General features: G+C 47.9%; 1 protein-coding gene across 3 annotated transcripts in view; it reads right to left on the bottom strand.

Moving 5' to 3' along the window:
• Positions 1-1,544: 1,544 nt before the first annotated feature.
• CSNK1E (casein kinase 1 epsilon) overlaps positions 1,545-24,785 on the bottom strand; it is a 23,574-nt gene continuing 333 nt past the window's right edge. Inside the window, exons 2-11 of one of the 3 annotated variants that reach the window (XM_041416905.1) lie at positions 20,736-20,823; positions 14,366-14,476; positions 14,054-14,202; positions 13,132-13,360; positions 6,697-6,867; positions 5,046-5,194; positions 4,321-4,513; positions 4,077-4,216; positions 3,621-3,686; positions 1,545-2,978 (exon numbers count right to left, since the gene is read on the bottom strand). In XM_041416905.1, coding sequence (XP_041272839.1) covers positions 3,654-3,686; positions 4,077-4,216; positions 4,321-4,513; positions 5,046-5,194; positions 6,697-6,867; positions 13,132-13,360; positions 14,054-14,202; positions 14,366-14,476; positions 20,736-20,811 — 1,251 coding nt within the window. In that variant the 5' untranslated portion in view covers positions 20,812-20,823 and the 3' untranslated portion in view covers positions 1,545-2,978; positions 3,621-3,653. Of the gene's footprint in view, positions 2,979-3,029; positions 3,088-3,620; positions 3,687-4,076; positions 4,217-4,320; positions 4,514-5,045; positions 5,195-6,696; positions 6,868-13,131; positions 13,361-14,053; positions 14,203-14,365; positions 14,477-20,735; positions 20,824-24,785 lie in introns of those variants that run through there. The other 2 variants (XM_041416906.1, XM_041416904.1) reach the window with 2 other exon arrangements.

Below are 24,785 nucleotides of genomic sequence, written 5' to 3'. Positions count from 1 at the left end.
GCGGCGCCTTTCCGCGGCGCCGGGCAGGGGCCTGCGCTTCCCGGGACCGGGCACACGGGCGGGCCTGCGGCTCTTCTCGCCAGCCCGGCCGCAGGCAGTACGGGCCTCAGGAAGAGCCTCCCCAGGCAGATTTCCATCCGACCTCAGCGCCGATTTCCCCCAAACCCCGAGTGAAAGAAACAGGCGGAGAGGTGTTGGAAAGCAAAGCCGTGCCTCTACTCAAGTCTGAACAAGGCACTCTAGAGTCTAAAAAAAAAAAAAAAAAAACCCGAAACACAAAAGCCGAACGAAGAAAGTAAACGCACCACACCCTAGAACATTTAACAGGGCTGTGCTAGCAAAAGGAGGCGACATCCTGCCCGCCATAGGATTGATGATTTTCTCCTTTTCTCCTGCTGCACTGGAAGGCCCCTTGCCCATCTTGAAACAGATACGGAGCTGCTGCCACACGTGCCCGAAAATGGCAGCGCCTTCCCGGTCTGTCCCAGGGCAGAACTCCTGCCCCAAACGCCCCCACGGCTCCTGGCCCCTGCCAGACCACGGCTCTGCTGGCCAGTGTAGTCCTGCACACAAGAAACGTTCCCCTTTCTCACAGAAAACAGGATTTACAACAGAAAAAGTCCAGTTTCATTCTGAGCCAGCAAAAGCACACTCAGAATGGAGGCAGGGCAAATGCAGGATAGAGATAACCACAGAATACCCCACAGCCCTGGCTAGTTCCCATTCCCCTTCCTCTTCCCATCCCTCCTACACTCATGCCTGGAGCTGGAAGACCCATGCAGCATGGAAACAAAGGAACAGCTCTTCCTGGCCAGCTGGCAGAGAACAGGCTTGGAAAGAACTTCCAAAGTCATCAAGATCCATAATTTATTCCCAGCAGGTGTTTCTGAAAATAAGTTTCATGGGTTTGACAGAGCCTGGAAGAAACAGGCCTCTCATCAGGATAATGCAGGGATGTGTAACTATAGGAGCAGCAATTTAGAAATAAATCAGTATTAAAATGTAGTATTTTACTGCCAGACTGGTCAGACAACCAAAGGAGGAGGAACCCAAACAAACCACACCACCAAAAGCAGACACCAAAGGAGCAGGTGCCACTCCACAGAGCGTTCGGTCTGTTTAATCAGGAACTGTGCTGCTGTCAAGTGCTCCGCACCCCTCTCCTTCAGGACTTAAGTTTGAAGAAAACAAAAACCACAAAATCCAGGGTCCACCTCTGTTGAAGCCAGCGGCGTGGAAAGGCCCATTCCTCTCTCCTCAAGGCCAGACACATGGGACACCAGAGGCTCAGATCCAGGAACCGAGAGATCCTGAATCAGATTTCACGTAACTCCCGCCTGTTCCAAGGCTGCAACTGCAGAGATCAGCTCAGGTTTATTTTTAGGTGCTCCAGTCCTGTGCCCTTTTTTTCCAGTAATTCTGATCAAACTTGTTCCTGGAATTCACAAACAGGTTCAGCTGCAAGACCATGTCTCCTGTGTGCAAGATGTGACTCCCAGCAACGATGCCAGGGCCATTAAAGGAAGAAATGACAGATGCTGGCATCACTTTATCATTTTCTACTTTATTACTTCAAATTAACAACCACGATAAAGCTCAAAAAAGTCCAATATTTACACAGGAAAAAAGTACAAAATCCCCCCCAAAGTTCTTCAGGTTTTTTTTTGTTTTTTTAAATTACAAAGTAATAAAAAGTTTTGCTCTTTAATTAAAAAAAAGAGAGAGACAGTAAGAGGGGTAAATAAATTAGGAAAAAAACAGGGAGGAAAAATAAAGTGTTAAATAGAAAGGGTAAAAACAAACAAAACAAAGACTAACCCCACCCTCCCCGCCCTGCCAACAACCCATCGGCTCCACACTACAGTGACAGTGTGTCTGCTACAGGCCATAGGTCGCAGTGGTGATCATTGTGTTTCAAAGCCCCAAGTGCCACAAAGCAGCTTGAGTATTCCTAAATTATATTAAAAAACAACTAAAGTGGGGGGGGGAAAGGGGGGGAGACGGGTGGGAGAGGGCAGGAGGGGATTGTGCATGTATTGGTGGATCTTACTTGGGGTTGCATGAGGAGAGAGCAAGAACCATCGCTCTGAAAGAACACCAAACTCCAGTTTCTGTGCGCCCCTCTCTTCTCCTCAAGTCCCACACTCTCTCCGTGGGAATTAAAACAAGTTTTAATTAAAAAATAAAAATAGAAAAACACGCACAGCCAGACAAAAAAAAAAAAAAAAAAGACCCCACTGCAGGGATGAGAAGTATATTTCTCCCTGTATGACAGCTCCAACAATCCCATCCTCTGTGGGACAAGGTGCCTCTCCAAAGAGATCCCTCGGTGTGTGAGGACCACTTGGATCAGGGAAGGCTGGCACTTCTCCCAACAGCCAAAAAAGAAACCGCGGAGAAGCCACCCAAGGAAAGGAAGCCCGAGTCAATGATTAGGCTGTTGCCACAATTCCCCCTCACAGCTTAAAATGTGTTTAATGCTTGAGAAAATAAATTCTGTTATAATAATAAAAATCAGACTTCTACCATCAAGTGTGGCTGGAATCTGATTCCCTCCTGGCCCACAAGGCTCCTGAAAAGAACAAACCAAAAAAGACCAAAAAAATACCTCACCCACCCACCAACAACCCCTGCCCTCAGAAAAAACGGAGAGCAAAGTTTAAATTTATACGGCTAGAAACCATATGACTCGAAAACAATATTAAAAAGAAAAATTAAAGCAGGACAGGATAGCCAAGAAGAAGGAAGAAAAAACAAGAGAGAAATCAAAACCAGGAGCAGAGAGTCAGGAGAGGGAACTGAGGGTAGCCGTGGGGGCAGCGATAGGGGCTGGGGAGCAGCGCAGGTCTTCCCACACGGCTCCCACGTCGTCGACAGCTCCTCGGAGGCGCTCACACCAGGGACAGGCGGCCCTCTGGAAACGGCTCACACCAGCGCGGGGGCACAGCTCGACTCCTCATCGTTGGCAAAAAGAAATTCTGTTGGGTTTTTTTTTTGTTTGGTTTTTTTTTGTCTTTTTTTTTTTTTTAAGGTTTTTGTTTGTTTTTTAGGTTTTTTGTTTTTTAAAAGAAAAATACAGTGAAGACACTAAAAAGAGAATTTAAAAGAGAGAAAAAGGCAAGAGATGTTAGGAGTAAAGGCTCTTCCCAGCACTTCCATTGCCAGCTGGAGTGTAACAAATCAAATCAGCCCTTTCTTCTACACTCCTGCCTCCCCTCAGAGTTACCTTGCCCAGCTACTGTCATTTCCTCTACAAGAGGCACTCAGTAGCTGTACAAAGTCTTGCACACTTGATTACCTGCTCAGCACCCTCCACCCCAACACTGTCACACTGCCAGAAAAGCATTCATGAGGAATTAACAAAATGGCTCCCCAGCCCAGCACCTTCTCCACCCTCCCTATCCTCTTGGAGAACTGGAAGCTACCTTTACACCTAAGACAATCTGTTTCCTCAAAGTTTTGGCAGCCAACCTTATTGTTCCCTCTGAAGCCAAAAGACATCTCAAAGTAAGGTGAAAGGAAAGGAAATTTACCAATCCCCCACAAAAAAATAAAGTCTTAAGGCATTTTTTCCCAGCAATTCCCTCCTCAGGGGTTCCCAGGCATGAGTACAGGCTCACCTAAGCAAACACTGGTCCAGTGGCAATTGCTCCTCACTTCCCAAGGTGATCAAATGGCACACTTGTCTACAAAAGAAAAGGAAGTGTTGCAAAGGGCTGGAGAGGAAAAAAAAAAGCAAAAAAGGCACCAAAACAGAGAGACTGCATGTTTCTCTCAGAAACCAACCTCACTCTTAAGAGTTTACTGCTTTGCTTTTCCAAACCACTGTGGTCTGGAAGACAGCAAGATGACGGCTTATTTCGAGCAAAGCAGAGAGCTAAAATGGCAGTACTCAGCATGGCCTCCAGAAAATACATAACAGAAGAGCAAGGGTGTAACTTGGTACCACTCCCCTCCCCACACCAGAAGCTTCCAGCTCATGTCAGCTCCAGCAAAGCAGGCAAAAACTGCTCTGGGGCCTGTAGAGTTTCTGGGACATCCAAGCCAAGGCCAGGAACACTGCAGCAGGAACTCACCTGTGATGCTGAAATCCGTGACACTTCTTGCCGCCCTGTGAGGTCAGATGAGGAGACGTTGGCAGGAGCTCCTCGGTGTAACCTCATGCTGACCTTCCGCTCCCTGTCCACTCTTGAGATTGCTCTGGGGGACGTGTTGCCTATTGGGGCAGAGAAATGTCGAGACAAGAATATCAGTCAATAGCTTTGCTTTCCAGCCAACAACAGGGGTGGCACCCGCCGCCAGCTCTCCCACCCGCCTCACCGGACTGCTGGATTCGGGAGGTGGGGGTGGAGGCCATGGGCTCGGTGACATTGCGAAGACGGTTGGCAGTGGCTCCGGCAGGTGGGCCAGGGGGCAGCGCTCGCGTGGCTGACCCTCGGAGTTGCCCCATCCTCTCCTCCCGCTCGTGCTCTCGCCGCTCACGATCCATATCCTCAGGGTTCCGGGCTGCTCCCTGAGTAGAGAAACCCCCACGCCACACACAGCTGTCAGGCAGGAGAGACAGCAGCAGCCCCAGACAGAAAACACATGGTGCTCCATCATGCCAAGGAAGTGGAGCTCCATCCCCAAAACTCCCCCCACCACCTTCCACTGCCCCAAGAAAGGACCTCATTCTATTCAAAAATGAAACAGATAAGAAAGCATATGAACTATAGCTATTATTGTAATCCACATCTGTGTCCCAGCTCCAAATAGAGCTCTCTCCTGAAAAATTATCTCTACCTACCTCTAGCTATAGATCTACTGACACAAGTGCTCCATCAGACACACTGACTAATACAACAGTAACTATACCGCCAGTTAGTTATGCACCTAATCCCCAGCTTGTTATGCACAAAACTCTGCCTCTTTTTCACTCTACCTGGTCCCTTTGCTCAGGCTGTTCACCAGGGCTAAGCACAGACAGCAGGCAGATTCCAACCTTCCTCCCCCATCTCCATGATACAAACCAACCCTGGTCCAGCCCTTTTGCCAAACACACTCACAAATTTAAGCATGTTCCAGTCAAAGACGTAGTCATAGGAGAAGCCTTGGCGGTGGAAGAGGTTGCGGAAGAGTTGCCGCAGGTACGAGTAGTCAGGTTTATCATCAAACCTCAGTGAACGGCAGAAGTTGAGGTATGTCGAGAACTCAGCTGGAGAGAGCAGAGAACAGCTGATGACTGTGGTTTGCCATCCAACCCCCTGCTCCCACCATGGAGCCGCTGCTGCCTTTTGACAGTGGCATGCTGGACTAGGACAGCACAAACACAGCGCTGTGTAACACAGACTGAGCCTGCTGGTGGCAGTGCTTTGGGCACCAAAAGGACCCCATCTCTCTTTTTACCAGAGAAAATGTTACGCATCTTTTTCTGTCAGCTTCTCCAAGCCACATCTAGCAAGTCAGTGCCTGTTGAAGGACAGTAGGAATGCAGACCTAAAGAGCTGGAGACGAGTTTTGGGAAGTTCAGCTCGGAACAGAAGTCCTCCTAGCTCAGTAGCCTGTTGTACACAGTGGTCAGAAGTACATGAGACGAGAAAGAGTGGGGCAGACATGTCTGACACTTCCTCTAACATTAGCCCAGCACCTACTTTCAGCTCCAGGAACCTCCTGATCTGGATGTAGTTCCTAACTATTTAGTAATCCGCATAGGATCTCTCTTCCACGTATTTGTCCCGTCTCTCCTCGAACTCCTGTAAGATTTAAGTATCCACAATATCTTCTGGGAAGGAGTTCCACAGGTCTCCACACTGGCTGTGTGAAGAACTACATCCTTTTGTTTTGAAGCTGGCAGAAACCAGCATTGTTTCTCTTCCAGTACAAGAACTGGGTCCACCAAATAATCAGTTCCCATCCAAACTTCTGTAGGCATAGCCAGAGAGCAGACTTCTATCATCTCTCTATCCACCTCTTTTTCCAGCAGACTCATTACTTGGGCAGAAATCCACTCACCTCTGGTCACGCTTTTGGCCCTTTCCTCAGTTATACCATATCCTTTGTGAAACAGTGGGATGGACCAGACTTGCACAGTGCATGCAAGGTGCAAGCGGGCCATGGGTGTATGCATACCGTTTGGGATTCTTTCCTAGTAATTCCTAACACTCCCGTTCCCCAGCAGCCACCAAGCACAAATCTCAGAACCATTGATTGTAACTGCAACAGCTCATTGGCGAGTGGCACTGGTCAGCCAGAGCCTACTGTTGTCTACTGTTGTGCACATGATCTGAGGACCAATACTTCGCTCTGTTCTCACATACATTACTCCATGTTTACCTACAAAGAACTGCATTTGCCACTTTATGGCCGGGTAATTCCTGGGACTCCTCATTAAACAGTAAAAATCCAGCATCATCAGTATGCCTTCTCAGCTCAAGGCCCACCCCCCTTTAAAATGCTCACCAGGTCCTGAAGATTCCCCCTCTCAGCACTCTCATGCCCTTACTAACGTAAATTTGACTATCCACAAAAACACATTTCCCACTTCTGAACCCAAACTGTACCACAACTGCTCTGTTATCCTTCCAATCACCCATGTCAGCAGCACATCCTGCTCTGGGTTACTGGGCACTGCCCTTTAGGAATCAGGATTCCAGGGGGTTTCAGCAGGTGAACAAGCCAAGCAGCAGACAAGACAGCCATCAAGATGAGAGCACTTACAAGGGTACCCTTTGCAGAGCACCTCGATGGGCGTTGACATCTTTTTCTCGCTGATCCTCTCATACTTTTGGCGCTTGGTGGCAGCCTTGAGGCCCTGCCAGGGCAGCGAGCCCAGGTTGAAATACATGAGCACATAACCCAGGCTCTCCAGGTCATCACGGCGACTTTGTTCTGTGAGAAGTTACAAAGGGGCAAGGAGTGAGCAGCAAACAAACCTGCTTTGTCAATCACATAGCTTTGGAGGTGAACACTGAATGGTACAACCAACCCCCTCACTTTTCTGGTAGATTCCTATAGATAGTGAATCTTGTAGAAGACATTCCATAGCAAATTCCTGTGATGATGGTCATTCTACCATGAGTTAAGGTGTTCCTCTCCCCATACAGCCCAACCCACTTCATAACTAATGACTGTGACTATCTCCTCACTTGGACAAGCCTTAATACACACAAGAATTTCACATCTCAAGAACTGCTGCACCAACCCTGCCTACTTTGCTCTTCCCAGTCTCAGAGGAAGGGCCTACACTTCTCCACCCAAGATGACTCTTCAGTCCAGGGATTAGTCATGACAGAGGTAGTCACAGACAGACAAACCTAACAGAGGTAAGTCCAACACAGTCCTTTCAAATACATCTTCTAATTAAACTCCTGATAGTCTTTAAGCAGGGCAGAAACAAGGAACTAGGGACCCCTTCTTGTAGTAAACAACTTTGTTGATAGTAGAAGCCTAATGTGTAATGTGCAAAGATGTCTTTCCAGCTTGGTCACATTTTTCAAGCTGTGGAGGAAAGGGGCATACTTTGAAGACAAAATTCCCCTCCAAATGAGGAATGACTGTAACTGGCATCACTACCAACTCTACTTGGACCAAGGGTTGCCCTTAAGATGCCATTGGAAGGACCCATTTTTAGATGTTTACTTATAAAACAAAAGAAAAAAAAACCCCCAACATTTTGCATTGACCTTGTTCTCTGGAATAGCCAAGCCACTTTAAAGTTTCAAGCTAGCTCAAGAAGGATTTGATGCAGAATCTCAACAACTGCAAATATTGCCTGGTTAACTCCTCCCAACTCCTCCAACGTTGCTTGCAAATTAATCTATAAATCTTGCCAAGATTGTCTTGTTCTTGCTTCCCTCCCAAATAAAATAAACACTTCGGAGAAAGTACTTTACATCTCTAAAAGAACAACTGACACAGATAACAAGCAGGCAAAATATGGCTTAAGGGAGAGCACAGGGATAGAGGAAAGACTAACAAGCTCCATCTCTTAGATTAAGTTACTATAGCACATTTTGCTGGATTCAGTGCCACATCCTGGAAGATGTTGCACATAATATACTAGTCTGTGAGCTGTCAGTATCAGATACATGCTACCACCTGCCCTATTCAAAGGCCAGTAGATCACTATAGCTATCTCTTTCTCTGTTAGCTGAGCTGAATCATGACAAAAGAGTAGCTGTAGCAGGCCACAGATACACATATCCTCATGTAACAACACGAGCTGTGGGTCACAAGGCTCCTTCTTCCTTGTGAATCTCTCTCACAACCTCCTAGTTGTTTTGAGAATTGAGGGCTTGGCAAGTTAAAAATGTTGAGGGGGAAAAAAAAAGTACTGTGGTTGCAGGAGGAGGGTCTCATCACTCCATAAGTGATAGGAGAGATCATTTGGGTCAAAGCACATGAAACACCACTAAAATGCCACATTCCAAGATGGTAGAGAAGAAAGCAGCCCTGCAGATTCCCAAAGCATCTTACTTTGAGCATGTAGAAATTACAGCATTTTTTGACCTCACTAACTTACTGTCTCAAGTTGCCCACTTTAAAGGGGCTAATACTTCCTAATCTTATCAGGCTACTGCCAAAGATAATTACATGACTGTCTGGGAGATACTTAGATGCTATGACAGAAAGAAACCCAGTTTTGCATTTAGCCTAAGGTTGGGATACGTGTACTCTCAGAGGGCTGCGATTACTCACCATGCATATCAAATAAACAAAACTAAACAATATTGGCTAATGACCTACATCCTTAGACAGGAGGCAGGTGGAAATGGAGTCAGAACACACACCCAGGCCTTGAAAGCACAGGACACAAGGATAACCTCAGTCCCGCAGTCTTGCCAGCCCTTGACTTATCCATGCTGTAGCTTTAACACCTCTAGCTGTGGCTTCTTGACTAGAGCATGGTGGTTCCCCTCAGAGGAGTAGGGAAAGGCAGGGCAGGAACCAGAGAAACCTACTAAACAAGCAAATCAGCCTTTCAGGAATAAATCAGGATGTCGCCTCCAAAATCCTGCTTGAACTCCAAATTGCTTAGGGCAGGCTGAATAACATACCTCTACTTGTGTGAAGCACAACACTTTTGAGCACAGCCACCAATGCCATTCAGAATGGGATACATTCTGCAAACAGATGCCTGGTCATGGTCCTAGCACTTTAGGGAAGGCCAGAATTAGAGACTTGAGATTAGGGAGCCTGAAGTCAGTGGGGGATGCTATGAGCCCTCACTGAAGGGAATGAGGGAGGTTAAAAACCAAATTGGGAAGCTACCTAGTATCCATTACGTGCATGCAAACACACCTTAACTGTGTCTTAACACAGCAATGTGATCAAGGAAAAACAATTGCAAGCACAGCACCTAATTATTAAAATGCCGAAGTGTAAGTGTTTGACAGCACTGCACTCCTGATGTTTCGCACCTCACGTACACGTGGTCACCACAGCCCACTCAAACGACTCCAGGGAGACTCACACCAGTGATGAGCCTGAAGTACCAACACCGGGAGTCACAGCTGGGCACCTAGCTCAAAACATCGTAGCAGTCTGTTTCTGGTAACCCTATGTACGAGATCCTGAACTAAACCTTGGAGGAAGGTAAGGGACAACAGTTCCTACATCCTGTTTCTTTGTTTCATCTTCAGTTACTATTATGCATCTCCCAAAATTTAATTACTTTTTTTACAGAGTCAGGATACTAGATAACATTAAACAGCAAAGAGTTAGAAATAAAACTTTACACACCAAGGAAACATTATTTAGTGTTACTACTTTCCACTTTTAGAAACCTGACAAGCAGTGACTAACTCTCAACAGCATCCCTGGGCTGCAGGAAAAAAATAAGATCTCACTCTCAAGTTTGAAAAGATAAAGAAAAATACAAGTGACGTGAATGCATCTGCTGAGCAAGTCAGTCCAAAAGCAGGATTATAGTCATGACCTGTGATACCACACCAGACTTCCTCTCTCCATTTTATCTCAGCTCTCCTACAATGGGGGTTTTTTTTGAAAGCCAATTTTATAAAAAATGTCTTTTCCCTAAGACACTCATCCTTTCCTCCCTCCTTCCCAAAAGCCCTTCCAATAGAAAACACAAGGTCGCCTTCCCACACAACCCAACATGACCTCCCAAACCCAACCCACTTTGCAAGCAGTCTCCTGCCAGTTCCCTCCCACCCCCAGCGAGCTTCCCAGCCAGCCCACACCTTCACTCCCTTCCCAAAGCAGGGTCCTCAGAAGCCAAGTCAGGGGTGAGTGGCAGGACAGGACAAGACGTGCTTGGGCAAAGACTGAGGACTGGTTGCCTTGCACACAAAGCTCATGACAAAACGTGTTTCTTTGCAGCCTAAACGGTCTCCTGGTCCCCCGTCCAAAGAGTGTTTTCCTCCACTCTGATCCTACCAAAGTGATGCTGCTGCCATGAAGAGCTCCACAGAAATCAGCTGTCTTCCCTGGACCCAGCCCAGCCGCAGGCAGGCTTAACCAAGCAATGTTTTCCTGATTACATACTCAGATCTGATCTTGCACATACTGGACTAGAGTTCCCCTTTCTCTCCCCACTGCATGGCAACAAGCCTTTAAAAACACACAAGAATCTGAAATGGGTAACAGAGGGCAGGATGAGCAGGAGGACTTATGATCTGCACAGCCTACACCGACACCATCTAGGACATTCGTTTGGGAAGGCACTGCCCCCCCACCCCTCTGTCACCCAGACAGAGACCATCAGGCTTCTTCCGAGACTGTCTCATGGGCACCCCGGGCATCTATTTCAGACATTACAGGCTACAGTGGGTGCAAGGGACTCTCATCCCTAGAGCATGTGAAAATTGACTGGAATGCATGAACTGAAGCCTGCACAGTCTAATGACTCCCCGAACAGCAAGTCTCCAGCTGTGGAACCCTCCCCAATTTTGCCTCCTACTTTTTTCCCCAGTCACTGGGAAAAGAATGTGTTTCCTCCAGACATTGGAATGCCCAACCCTTAGCTTGCAAATTCAAATAAAGGCATTTATTCATTTGCTATTCCTGTCACACAAATACCCCAGCACCTGGTTCCTTCCCTCTCCCTAGACCACATTAACGTAACATTAAGACAGAGAATTTAGTCTCTGAAAAGTCAAAAAAACCAGTGATGGTTCCCATGGCAATGCTGCTAACTCACAAATATCTCTGTCATATACCCTGTGGCAAGGTCTTGAGAAACAGGAACTCCAGCTGAAACCCAAACACCCCCACCCCCTTTCCTCCAGGCAAGTCATGTAACCTTTATGCCGTTCAGGGCAACTATCGGCAACGTGGAGATAATACACCCGAGACCTGTTGCGCAGAGTAACTCACACCCAGACTCTCCCGAACCAAAGGGCACGGAGAGAGCGGCGGCTGCACTCAGACCCATGGCATATGCAATTTGCCCTTGGATTACTGTTTAGACACTGTTTGCTCATCCTGACACACAAGCCAAGCACCAGTAGTAAAGGGCTAAGTTGGGGTGGAATGAATAATGAAGTTGTTCAAAAGCCACAAGCAGACATTTAGCCTCTCGTGATCAGTTCAGGCAGAGCAGGCACACACAAAAGAATTAACAGACATAGTAGTGAGAATTATTTTGTGCATGTCTCCCTGTAGTAGTTACCATGGCTGTAGAAATCTTGACTGAGAATTCAATGGAGAGTCAGTTATATATATGCAGGTCAAGCCAAAATACAGAAGGCCAACTCAGAAAGCTCTACAAGAACTATTTTTATAACATGGAAGAGGTCAGGAGATTACAGCCCACTCTCAACACACAACACTCCCCATTTTGATATAAATAAAGCATTCTCCATCTCACATTATATAGTATTAAGCAAGGAAGACAGTGGGAAAAACTTTTATGCAGGCCGAGTATTGACTTCAGATATCTGAGAAATACCTGCAAGAGGGGAGAATGCATGAAGAATGGGGACATGAAGTGCTATGAAAGCTGTTAGTTTAAAAGGTTTGAGTGCCTTGCTCTGATTTTCAAATTCCCAGGTCAGGTTATACACTTGAGAAGAAGGGCCTCCCAGAGATATAAACAATCTGCAAGCACAGCAGATACTTCCCTGGGTCCAACAGGCAAGACAGCTTCAGTGTTTCTGCTCCTTAAGAGTTGTCAGCCAATATCAGAACCTGGAGCAGCCTGCTCCAAATGGACCCTACAGTAACTAAGGAAGCCTCACACTGTGAACAAAGTTTAGCTAAAATTTACCAGAGAAAGGAGGTCAAATGCTGGAAAGAAGTTTTTGGGCAGAGAACAGAAGAGAAAACTGCAAGAGGTTTTCAACTATGTTCCTCACCACCACCAGGGGCTGACTCCAGGAAAAGTTTGGGTGACTTCAAGAGGTTTAAGCATGGTGAGTACTAACCTGCACAAGGTTTTTACAAAACCTGGGATGATGGTCATCACCAGTGTAAGACCTGGCTGAACACTCAGCACTCTTTTCCAGCCTAGTTTCATCCCTTTGGTACTAACCACACACACTAAGGGCAGAACCCTACTTCCCTGAAGTGGCCTCACTGGGTTAGTGCAGTTCACAGACACGTCTGTATTTTGAAGGCCTGTGACAGCCTCTTACAGTCCAGGGGTGTCCAGGCAGCTGGAAGCCTCCCCTCATGTCAGCTTCTTGTACATTTTCCAGCACATCCCCATCCTCAGTGGCTGGTAACACTATATTGCAGTGGGCCTCTATCTTCCAGCTCTGACAGCAACAGAATAATCACTGATGAAGGCACTCAGGAGTCAAAAAGACAGGTTTCAACTGCACATATTCCTATAGGCTCAGTGGTTGTGAATGTCTCCTTTACACATCTAATCAGCCTGAAAAAATTGCAAAAATTGTGCTAAGGCAGATCTAGTAGGAGCAGAGTCAGGGAGGTCACAGCCTTGATGCTCAACAAGGCCCCCTGCACTGAGCAGTGCACACACACATATCAGGAGACGATGTCTGTCTCCAGGAGCTCCGAGTGCCACCACAGCAGCAGAAGTAACACAGGTGTAGCATTTAAGTTATTTGCCCACCATCTCAAGGCAGGTCAGCAGCGGAGTCAGGCAAAGAACCCAACCCCTTCCTTCTGGGGACATACAACCTGCCCTGGAAAGCCCCACCAAGAGGCAACAGCAAGCAGGCTCACCAATTCCCAGGTGGGTGTTGATAGAGGCGTAACGGGCCGTGCCAGTCAGATTCTTGTTTTCCCGATAAGGGATGTGCTGGTGGGTCCGGGCGTCCCGGTACTTCTTGGCCAAACCAAAATCAATGATGTATACTAGGTTGCCCTTTTTGCCAAGGCCCATAAGGAAGTTGTCTGGCTTCACATCCCGATGGATGAAGTTCTTGGAATGAATGTACTCAATACGACTGATCTGGAGGAGGGATAGATAAATAAACAAATAAATAGCGAGACAAGCAAAACCAAACTTATTTTAACTGCATCTGTTAAAAATAGTGCCCCGTCCAAGACACTGGCCCGTCAGAGCAAGAAAAGGACACTTTGCATTGAGTATCAGTGATGTCAGCCAAGGAAATGACACCCTGTGGACTGCAGGATCTGGAGATGGAATTTAACCCTGCACAACAGCCCAGTCCTCACTCTGGGAAGGTCACCATTAACATCACAAGGAAAGATGGGAAGCAAGTCTATAGGGACTAAAATTTTGAGCTTCAGCATTGACAGCTGCCAACTTTTGAACTTAGCTGGGCCAGGAAAGGAACGGGTCTGTCCAGAAGAGCTAATGGCATGAACAGTGAACCCAGGGCACGAGCAGTGGAATTAACATAGGTGCCAATAACCCATCAGGCAGGCAAAGGTATCTATGTGTGCAACAATAACATGAGGCAAGCAGCAGGCAAAGGAAAGAGGGATGGAGATAAGGAAATGCCGCCAGTGCCTAGGTTCCAGGCCCCCAACTTCATCAAGAAATAGAAAGCTGGCAGGCACTTGTGCTAAGAAAGCCTCGGATACAGCAGTTCTCAAGCAGAGGGGATGGGAGAGGAATGTGTGGGGGGAAAAGGCATGGAAAAGGAGAGTAGGCACAAATGCTTCAGAGGAAACTTACCATCTGGTCTGCCAGCAGCAGAACTGTCTTGAGACTAAATTTGCGGGAACAGAAGTTGAAGAGATCTTCCAGGCTGGGCCCCAAGAGTTCCATCACCATCACATTGTAGTCCCCCTCTGCTCCACACCACTTAATGGAGGGGATACCCACTGGGGAAAGAAAAGATTAAGCCCAGGGAAGAGAGAGAATAGATGTTGAATCCCCTGCTGAGAAGATCATGCATAACACCAAATCATTTCTTTTCTAAAGCCCTCCAGAAAAATTTCCTTCTCCAACCACTCCCCCAGCCCCATCCTTTCCTTCCCATCTCACCTCCTCCCTGCATCATCTTGTAGAACTTGCTTTCAATGTGGAGCTGGGGATGCTTGGTTTTGACACATTCCAGTTTGATGGCCACCTCTTCACCAGTTGCAATATTGGCTCCTGCATAGGAATGAGAGTGAAATGAAGATTGCACAAGCTTCTACTGAAGTTAAACACTTCTAACAAGGCCTGTAAAGATGCCAAGACCTTAAGATTTGCCCTGAAATTTATTCTCTATGGCAGAAATGAGATTCAGCCACTTCAGTTTCATATGGTTTCCAGCACTACCACTTGTAAATGCAAGCCCAGAGAGAGGCACATAAATAGGAAACTTGGTCTGGTCCTGAAGTTAGTTTAGAACAACAATGCTACACATGAACTGCCTCGTTATCTCAAAAAGTGACAGACTTTGGAAGGTCAATCTACACATACCAACAGTACCTGGACCGAGTAGAAGTTGTAGCTTCCTCTGATCATAAACCTAGGCCCTGAACCCAAGCAGCCCTCAGGCAGTGATACGGAGTATCTCTTCCCCAGAAAAATTACTGGTTACCTCAGTTAGATCATTTCAACACAGCCAATTAGTTCAGGAGGAGACATTACCAACATGCCAGCTCTCTCTATTTTCTCCACAGCACTGACCTGCTCAATACAGACAATTTCTAAATCCCCAGCTTCTCCCTCTCCCGAGGGTTTTAATAACACCCTTATCTTTTGCCAACACAGAAACATTTGTTATATCACAAATTAGAAGCATGAAGAAATAAGCAGAATCCAGCCCTGAATTAAGCTGCCTGGACACTTTGTTGAAGGTATTGCTAGATACTTTGCAATGACACTAAACCACCACCCCACACGCTTCTCTCTGACAACAACCGAGCTGCCAGCTGCAAAAGCCAGCACTCTGGTCCCAAAGTGCACTGTCAAAGAAGGAACAGGCTGCTCCTTTTCTTGTACTAGCTGAAAGGATTCCAGATGTTTCACATCATCCTAAAATGGAAAGAAGGAATATCTGTACACGGGTCACGGGAATGACACTCAAGACTTTCTTCTCTCCTCCCCCACCATGCCTGCTTCACACACTCTGACAAGCCCTTCCTTGTATCTGGAACTATCAGAAATTGCACTTAAACAGAAATCAAGAGAGGAGCCCTGATCACAAGCAGTTTATGAACACTGTCATAAAATAAACTACTCCAGAACATGCATGCCAAACATGAGCTGGAGTCAAAGGTGATGTTTTGCAGCTATCCCACAGCTAGTTTTGGTAGGTCTGGCTAATTTGTTCCTCCTGAACTCTGTGATAAGACTTTAAGAGTCCACAAGGACAAGCTGCAGATAAATCTCTTCATTTATCCTCTTTCACACACCGCCTCCACAGCCAGGGACCAAAGAAAAGAAGGAAATGTTCACACAACTGGATTGCTTCTCCCCATGGATCCAAAAGAGATCCATCTCCAGTTGAAGAGTTCTGGCTTGTACACAAAGTTAGCCAAGAGCTGCCTGCTAGCAAAAACACATGATCTAGATGCTGCAGTGCTGGGTTGAGACAGACAAGCTGCTAGGAATTTGTAAGAGAGCAACAAAAACGATCGGGGCCTAGAGGGATTGATTTACTAAGGAAGATTAAAAGAGCTAAATATGTAACATAGACAAGAGATACAACTAAGAAGGGTGGGGAGGAAGAATGGGACATGACAACAGTCTACAAATATTTGAAGGCTGTAAACACTAAGGAGGGAGAGGAATTATTTAGGGTGCTCTGAGGGAGGGGAAGAAGGAGCAATGGGATTAATTTAATACAGATTTCAACGCAGGAAGGATCCAGGAGAAGGGAAAGGGGAAAAGCCATCCTGAGAGATAGAAATATTTGTCCAATGCTTACTTTTGAAAAGATGCTGGCATTTTCCACTTAAAAAGTGGCAGCCAGAAAAACAAGTCTGTACATTCCCTTCACTCTACCAGAGGACCCTTCTTAAAAGCACCAGGTGGTGCAAGAAGGAGTGACTAGTGCAAGAAAAGGGACTAGTATCCTTCCACCTTCTGAATTAGTGTTCAACCACCAGCCCTCATTCAGCATGGAAATACCCAGAACATTCAAAAAACATAAGAGCACTTCCTTCCCTTGTCTCTTTCCCCTGCCTTTGTGAAGACTTCTCTCCAAATTCTCTGAAGCAGTTCCCTTGTCTGCTCCCCAGGGAGAATTTTTCCCTCTCCCAAGACATTTTCTGACACACAAGCAAGGATGAGTCTCTCTGACTTTTTGCAGCATTAGCATTTTGAATGAACCTGATTCCCAGAACATGAACAATGGAAACATGAATGAGTTTTCATCCCCACATTACTCTGGCTGTTCAAAAACATGGAGATGCATCCATGACTGGGCTGCCTGCAGGTAGGGAGTGGTATCTGAGGGCACATAAAGCTGGAAAAGGGAAAGCAGGGGTAGGCATCAAGAAGACTCAGATTCCTCAAAATGTGATTATGCAATTCAGATGCTCAGATGGCCTTCAGCCCCACACTCTCCATAGCCCAAACACAGGTGTTACTTAGAGAAAACAACCCTGTGGCCTAGAAGAGCACAAGTAGAGGATGGTTTGGGTTGGAAGGGACCTTAAAGATCACCCAGTTACCAACACCCCTGCCAAGAGGGACACCTTTCACTAGGCCAGGTTGCTCAGATCCCCATCCAACCTGGCTTTAAACACTTCTAGGGATGAGGCATCCACAACTTCTCTGGGGTACCTTTTCCAGTCTCTCACCACTCTCATAGTAAAGAATTTCTTAAACCTTCTTCAGTTTAAATTCATTCCCCTTGTAAAAAGTCTCTCCCAGTCTTTCTTGTAGGCTTCCTTCAGGGAGAGAAGGCTGGAACTAGGTCACCCCAAAGCCTTCTCTTCTCCAAGGCTGAATAATCTCAATTCTCTCAGACTTTCCTCATAATAGAGGTGCTTCAGCCCTCTAATCATTATTGTGGTCCTTCTCTGGACCAATCTGACCTATTCTTTGCTCAGGGGGTCAGTGTCTGAATTCTTTAGGCTTGTTCCCTCTCCAAACCTCCCCATGTCTACAAGTTGCTTCCTGTACTATTTCTTGGCTAGAGATCCACCTAGATAGAGACCACAAGCAAGGAGGGAATTCAAGGGTAGGAATCTTTCTGATCCTTTGTTCCATGCTTTGACCACCATCTTTTTTAAAGCTACAAGTACAAAAGCAACAGTTCTGTGCTCTCTTTACAGACTGGAAAGCACCGTGTTTCAGACAAATACAGCAGAGTCTGCTAGCTTCAGCCACTCGAGAGACTGAATGTAGGATGGGGGATAATTCCTAACATCCTCCCCCAGTCTCGCTCCGCTGTGGGGGCTGCACAAATTCAACTCATTCATCACAAGCTCTTTGAAACGGGGCCCCGGGGACAGAGGATATCACCGGCTGAACAGGATCTTTTCAGAGTGGAATCCTGACTGCATGTCTGATACAATAAACACCGACCTCCCTGAGCATCGGGGGCAACAGGCAGAGGCCCCGCACTCCCCACCGCCTGTGCCCCTCTCCACAGCCTGCCGAGGGAAGAATGGAGGGCTGGGAACAGATGGATGAAGGCAGATAGGGCGAGAGAGAGTTAACAAGCCAGGAAACAAAGGGAAGGCACTCCCCTCCCAGCAAGGGAGGAGCCTGCCACCAGGAACTGTCCCCAGCCAGCTCAGGTCCCAGCATGCTTTGTCTGCCCAGCTCCTCTCCACCACCAGTGTGCATCCTGGCCAAATGATTCCAACACAACACGTCCAGCAACCCTGTCCTGCCTCTTGGCCCGCACCTCTGACAAAGCACCTCCCCCTCCAGTGGCCTAAAGGTCTCGGCAATTCCTCTGCAAACTGGGTTTTGCTCTTCTGAATGAGCACTTCTAGAGGAAAATGGGCTAGCCAAGGCCCACGGGCAGCCTGATCTCATTTCCCACCCTCTCAAACCAGTGGGGGAGAATATTCCACCTAGCACACCCACCCCTCAAAGTAGAGCATGGAAGGAATGTGCTTCAAGACCCAGCTAAGGATTAACACAGACCATATCTTGTGTCTATCCATACAAAAATCCAAGTTTCCTTCTGACAGACAGAAAACCTGAAACAAACCCCAAGGAGAGCAGCACGCAGCACCCACTGGTTACAAAGCAGGTGAAGGTAGTAACACCCTGAAAGAGAGAAGCTGAGGATATACAGCCCCTACTAACCCTCAGAGGCACACAAGCCCTGCTCTGTGTCCACACCATTATCAAAGGAGAGAACTGTGAGGAGGACCTGGTGCAGGGGAGAAGTCCTCGTGAGTGAGTCCTTCTGTCTGCAGAGCAGGCTGTGAGAGCACAGCATGAGCACAAGCGTCCTCCAGACGCAGCACCACAGACTACATGCCCAATCCCTCCGGGCTGGGGAGTCACCCAGGCTCCATGAAGTCTCGCTATCACTGCTTCAAAACATGCTGGCTTGCACCTCAAGGAACATCACAAGGGCTTTGATACTGCATTCAAGTAACTTGGTTGAATCCTGCTGTGCTCACCACACTGGGGCACTGGGCTTCCTCTGTTTGGTGAGAGGCAAGGCAGGCACAACCCCTCACCAGAGGCTATTTTCCATACCTGATTTGCACAGGTGGATGACCGGTTACATGGTACAGAGCAATACAGGATCAGGCCTTTCATTCAGTACCTCCTTTCTCTCCCCCCATGTACCCCAGATGTTTAGCAAGATCCTGACAATTTACAGTGTCCTAGAGAGGGTCTGGAATGCTTCAAGCCCTAGCATTGGTGGAAAATGCTGTGTCGGAGCAATCACTCCTGAATCCTAGCACCTGGGAATTAAAAGCACTGTCGCCCAAGGCACTAACTGGTTGGAGGGCCACAGAGGAGCAGCACACAGGAACAGTAAAGGCAGCACACAGTGGAACTGGGATCCCAGATCCATTATTCATCATCTTTGTTCACGTTCTGGATAAAGGTGGCAACAAAGCCTTTCACTGATGATTCCCACAGGACACTTAATCAAGAGGGGCTGCCAACACCAATCAAGAGAGAATAATAAAGCAAGAGGGAACTGGAGATAAAAACCAGAGGTTGAAAATAGACGGTGATTTACAATCACACGAAAACGTAATCTGAACTAGAGGTATTCAACGAAAGGGATTTGGGGAGGGATGGGAAGATGTTGGAGATCCTAGAAGAGCTCTCCTACGATACAGCTGACAGTGCACTAAGGCCAATTCTGTAACCTGATAGTGGTGGTGATGGGGAAAGCCAAGGAGACCCAAAGCGGCCTATGCAGAGGCATCACATTACAGATCACTCGAGGGTAGTCCTCCACTGCCAGGCACTGGAAATGCCACACCTCAAAAGTAGTGTTGGCTCAGCAGATGAAAAAACTAGGAAAAATTGAATGATCAGCAAAAGTGAGGAGTGAGGATGTGCTGGGAAGCAAAATACAACTCAACTGAACAAATTAACAGCCAAGGAGCACATGATGACCACCTGCAAGTACCCAAAGGGTGCGGACACCAAAGGAGAGAGCAGCCCTTCTGCTGGCCTGCGGGATCACAGCAGAGCAGGTAGTGGTGATAACCAGAGACAGGTAACGCCAGCCCTCATGGAGGGATCGAGCAGGCTGCTGGGTAGTCTCGCCACTCTGGCCCCACATGGCTTGAGCCAATAAAAACACGAGCAGGCAAGCACCAGGGAACATATCTAGACATCAGCACACTGGCTTGGAAGAACTTCTACCCAGGTGACCTGCTGTGGTAACAGGAAAGCCAGCACCTCATGGGCTCTGTCCACTGAGCTTCCATCTCAGGTCATCCCAGACATTAACTCTTAAATCCCATTACAGATCTAACAGATCTGAGTCCCAGGACTTCAACCAGACCAGACTCTCTGACCTGTTTTACACCTCCTACTCTTACAGGTCCTGGACCACCTCTTCCACTACCAGTCTACCCAAAGCTGTATTCCTTCTATCCTTGAAGGAATAGCTATGTCCTCCCTTTCCACCACACGCCCTGTGAACAGAGTTTAAACCCACACACACCCAAGCTCAAGAAAGGGAAGTGAGAATGCTGGAACAGGGTGTATGACAAATGTGTCCCAAACAGTCCAAATCTGAATCGGTCTGATCAACCACCACTGGGTCTTCAGTACGTGGTAAGACAAAGCTGAGCTCATCCCCCTTTCTTCGCCATGAGAAGGCCAGCAGCCACTAGCAGTATTCCATTAGTTTTTTTCTCTTCTCCACCCCTTCCAACCTTACATGGTGCCCACAAATACCAAGAGGCAAGAAAAACAACCCCAAAACAATTATGCAATTGAGAAAACCAACCTTGAGCCAGACTCTCACACTCACCTAGGTAAATGTCTCCAAACGAACCACTGCCAATCTTTCTGCCCAGCCGGTATTTGTTACCCACTCGAAGCTCCATGGTTCAGTCGTGCTAAGAAAAGAGGCACAGAAAGAGCAGTGTCAGAGCAGAAACAGGAAGTGAATCATGTAAGACTGCAGAAGAGACCTCCCCACTTCACCCAGAGGCTGAGCAGTTTTAAATTTTTAAATACTTCACTTTTTACATGGCTTCTATCACCTCTCCTGATCTCCTGAACATCCAGGGACAACATGAGCAAGAAACACTGCAGGAACAGAACACTCTCAAGCATGCTTTTCCCATGTTCCCATTATTAGAATGAAACATGATTGAACCTCTTCCCCACCTTTTTGCTCAGAGACTAGGAAGGGGCTCAGGAAACCCCTTCTGAGAAGGTTTCAGTGCATGATCACACCACACTACTATAGAGGTACTGCTTCTTGTACCTTACAGTACCTGGCACTGGGACAGAAGTACCTTGTGAGACACCGGAAGAGTCAGGTATAATAAACCCTGTGAGGAGCTTCCCTCTGACCCAGCCCTACTCCAACACCTCGGTGGTGGTGTAGTGAAGCACAGGACCCAAGGGCTGTGAGGGACAGACAGACTGCCAGGAACAAGCAACTCCATCTCTCCTAGGCAGGGGCCAGCACAGGGGACAGGGAGGAGACATCTGGCTGAACTGAACCCTACCAGGCCAAGAACTGAACCCTGGCTAGGAACACCACTTGCTCATCTCCACACGCTTCAGCTGATGGAATCACCACCTCCTTTGGTCTACCTGAGCCTCTCCAACTCTCTTGCCTACCTAGGTGTGCCAGCTGTTTGTTTTTAGCAGCTCAGGCCTTTCCTCATCCCTTTACCTTAGATGATTAGGTAACCCTTTGACCCGATATACCCCATCAACATGCCCAGGCTCAGCCTACTCACCTTCCACAGAAAACCAACTAGGTGGAAGGACCACAGCCCCAGTTTTGTTCTCTCTGCCAGCCTCAACTTCTGCTGCAAACACCTTCACCAAACACAGCTCCAGCAGTTCCCATCTTAACAGACCCCTTTTCCTTGCCTCTTCTACAGCCACCGACTTATTCTAGGAACCACATCTCTTCCCGACACAGACAATGTGTCTCCTTTTAGAGGGATTTGCCACAGTCCTAATTTATGCAATGCCACATTATTAGCGTACCAAATGCAGACACAGAGCCTGTTGGGGACAGGAAAGGTGAGGAATGATTCATGTTTTCACAAGTGGGAGCGAGGAACTTTCCCTTGCTGGAGCTTGGTGGGAAGGAAGCATCATTGCAGGAAAGAAGGGAGAAATGGCCTTGTGAGGCAGAAGTACAAAAAAATAATCCCAGCCACAGGATTCTGGGCATACTATAAACCCAGAGCTGCTTCTCCTGCCCCAGGAGATGGGATTACAGAAAGAAGAATGGACGGGCTGCGGAGATGTACAGGGAAATAATCCCATCAAGGCATTCAGGGAACATTGTGAACCCTGAAAGCAGAGCTCCAGTCACCAGAAACCACACACAAAACACTCAGAGGTGGAGTCCCCTCACCTAGCATTTGCTTATGCATGTGGGTTTCTGTGCATCTGAAGTCTACAAAACCCTGTGGCTATTTCTGACTTTTTTACTACCAGGAATGTAGGCAGAGCCTTGGGAACTGAACCAGGAGGCAGGCGTACCTGGGTGAGGGCACAGCAAACAGACATGATTTTTATCCGCTGCCTGCTGTTCTGTATAACCACATCAACATACATCTGACTTGCTTACACTCCTACTCCAATAAACGATCAAAGGTCTGTGTCCCCAGGAACCCGTCACACCACTGTCAAGAAGACAGCTCTCAATCCTCCTTCCTTCATGGAGTGTTTAGCCAGGCCCGGGAACCCCAAACACTTCCACTTGAGTCCAATTCCCAGCTGGGGCGAGCACAGCCGAGCACATGGCAGAGACTGGGCAAAAGGTCCCGGTGGGGTCTGCGCCGCACTGGGACGCAGCAGGTACTGCTCTGCAACACCACCGTCCCAAACCTAAATTCGGACCCACCCTTCTGGGACAGGCAGGAGCCAGGTTAAGAAGGGTTTCTCACACAACGAAGCAGCAGCCCTTGTAGCTGATTAAGCAACAGGCTCCAAAGGGGAATCTAAAAAATGCTCTGGGGCGCGGGGGTGGAAGCGGGAAGCAGGATAATGGAGTAAAAAAAATCATGGTCTCGCACAGCTGTCATTTTGCCTTATCTCCCCCCCAACACACATACATACACAAGTGTGAGTAGAAAACCTGGGCTGAGCACAGCCAGAGAGCAAGAGCCTGGATTCCTGGTAAGAGGGCAGGACATACACATCCCACCCCCTCAACAACTGCTCCAGGAGTTCAAACATCTATCCATCCCATTTGCTTCTCCTTCACACACATACCCCCACCACCATCTACAGCTTCCGCCCTTTATCTTCTGATCTTCAGGTCTACTGTTACAAGAAAGAAAATTGTACCCACAAAATATATATTCTTACATGTGAAATTTGTATCACCCCTCTATGTATTATTTATACATGTAGAATTTAAAAAGCCATCCCCTCCTTCTACACCCCACACTACAGCCTTAACTCCCCCAGCCCTGCCACCCTTCCTGCACTCTACAGCCAAGGCAGCATTCCCAGGGGCTGCAGGGCAATCATTTAGTTAAACCATTTAGTTTTCCATAAGGGATTAACACACATACAACCTCAGAGCGAGAGTGTGCTCTGCATGAGCGTTTGCATACGTGAATATCCAATACTACACAGCCTCAAAAAAATAATAATACTATCCAGCACCAGTGCTGCTTCCCCACACACACCATTTTGCACCAGCCCCTTTTATATAATATAAAATACCCACGTACAGGCACAAAGGCCATTATATAAACACACGATAAGAGTTGATATCACATTGCTGTGCCAGCAACGATGGCGACCAACGATGCGGGGACCATCTGAGGGGAAGGGGGGGGACACGACCATCAAGAGGGGCTGGGGGACACCTCTGTCCCACCCGAGGGGGTCGGGAATGAGAAGATGCCCTGTCTAGCAAAAGCCATACAAAACCAAACCCACGGCTGCATAATGGAGGCTGCCGATCCCAGCACTGCTCCGGCTTTCAGTGGAAGTGTAGGGAGTGGGGGCTACCATTACCATAGACCATTAAGGCTTCACACGGGTTTTTTTGGGGTTTTTTTTTTAATTTTTTTTGGTGGGGGGATGGTGTTTGAAGGGGAAAAAGGATAGGCTGGGAAAACAGTAATTTGAACTGGCTTAAAAATGTGAAGGAAAAAAGAAAAAAAATACATTTTGATTGAAATGCAAAACACCAATCCCCTCCAGACCCTTAGACACTTACAGAAAGGAGACCAGCAAATAAGATGGGGGGGGAAAAGAAACCCCAAGCACAGAGCATTGGAACTACATTTGAGGAAGAAATAGCCCCAACAGGAAAACAGAAAAAGGGGGACACACACAAAAAAATATAATAATAAATGTGTCCCTTACACCCCCACCCCCTACAGGCAAACACTACGCGAAGACAGCCGTACCCGGGCTGTTATTTTTCCGGGTAGGTAACAAAAAGCTGCCACCCCCGGGAACGGCGCTGAACTTCTCCTCGTCCCCGCACTCGCACCCGGCCTCGGCCATCGACCCCCGCCCCTACCGCCCCCCACAAGAGGAAGAATCGACCCCATAGTCCCCCCCAAACGCAGACACCCCTTCTCCCCCCGAAAGAGGCGATGAGGGGCGCCGGGGAGGGAGACCAGAAGCATCAGTGCACGGAAGGAGTGGGGGGCTCAATCCCCCGGGGGGCGGCCCCCCGCCGGGACCCCCGCAGACCCCCGCCGAGAACACACGGCACCCCCCTCCCCGCCCGGCCCCGCCGGCAGCCAGGCAGGGCCCCGGCAGGCGGAGAAAGGGGAGAAGGGGGAACCCCCCCCCAAAAAATCTGCCGGTGGCGGAGGGGGCGACCCCCTCCCCGCGCCCCCACAAAGGGGCTTTT

This window comes from Onychostruthus taczanowskii, unplaced genomic scaffold, assembly GCF_017590055.1.
Source record: "Onychostruthus taczanowskii isolate IOZ18803 unplaced genomic scaffold, ASM1759005v1 scaffold53, whole genome shotgun sequence".
Classification (NCBI taxonomy): Eukaryota; Metazoa; Chordata; class Aves; order Passeriformes; family Passeridae; genus Onychostruthus; species Onychostruthus taczanowskii.
The sequence above is the reverse complement of the archived record's forward strand: the minus strand, read 5'-3'. Positions and strand labels throughout refer to the sequence as shown.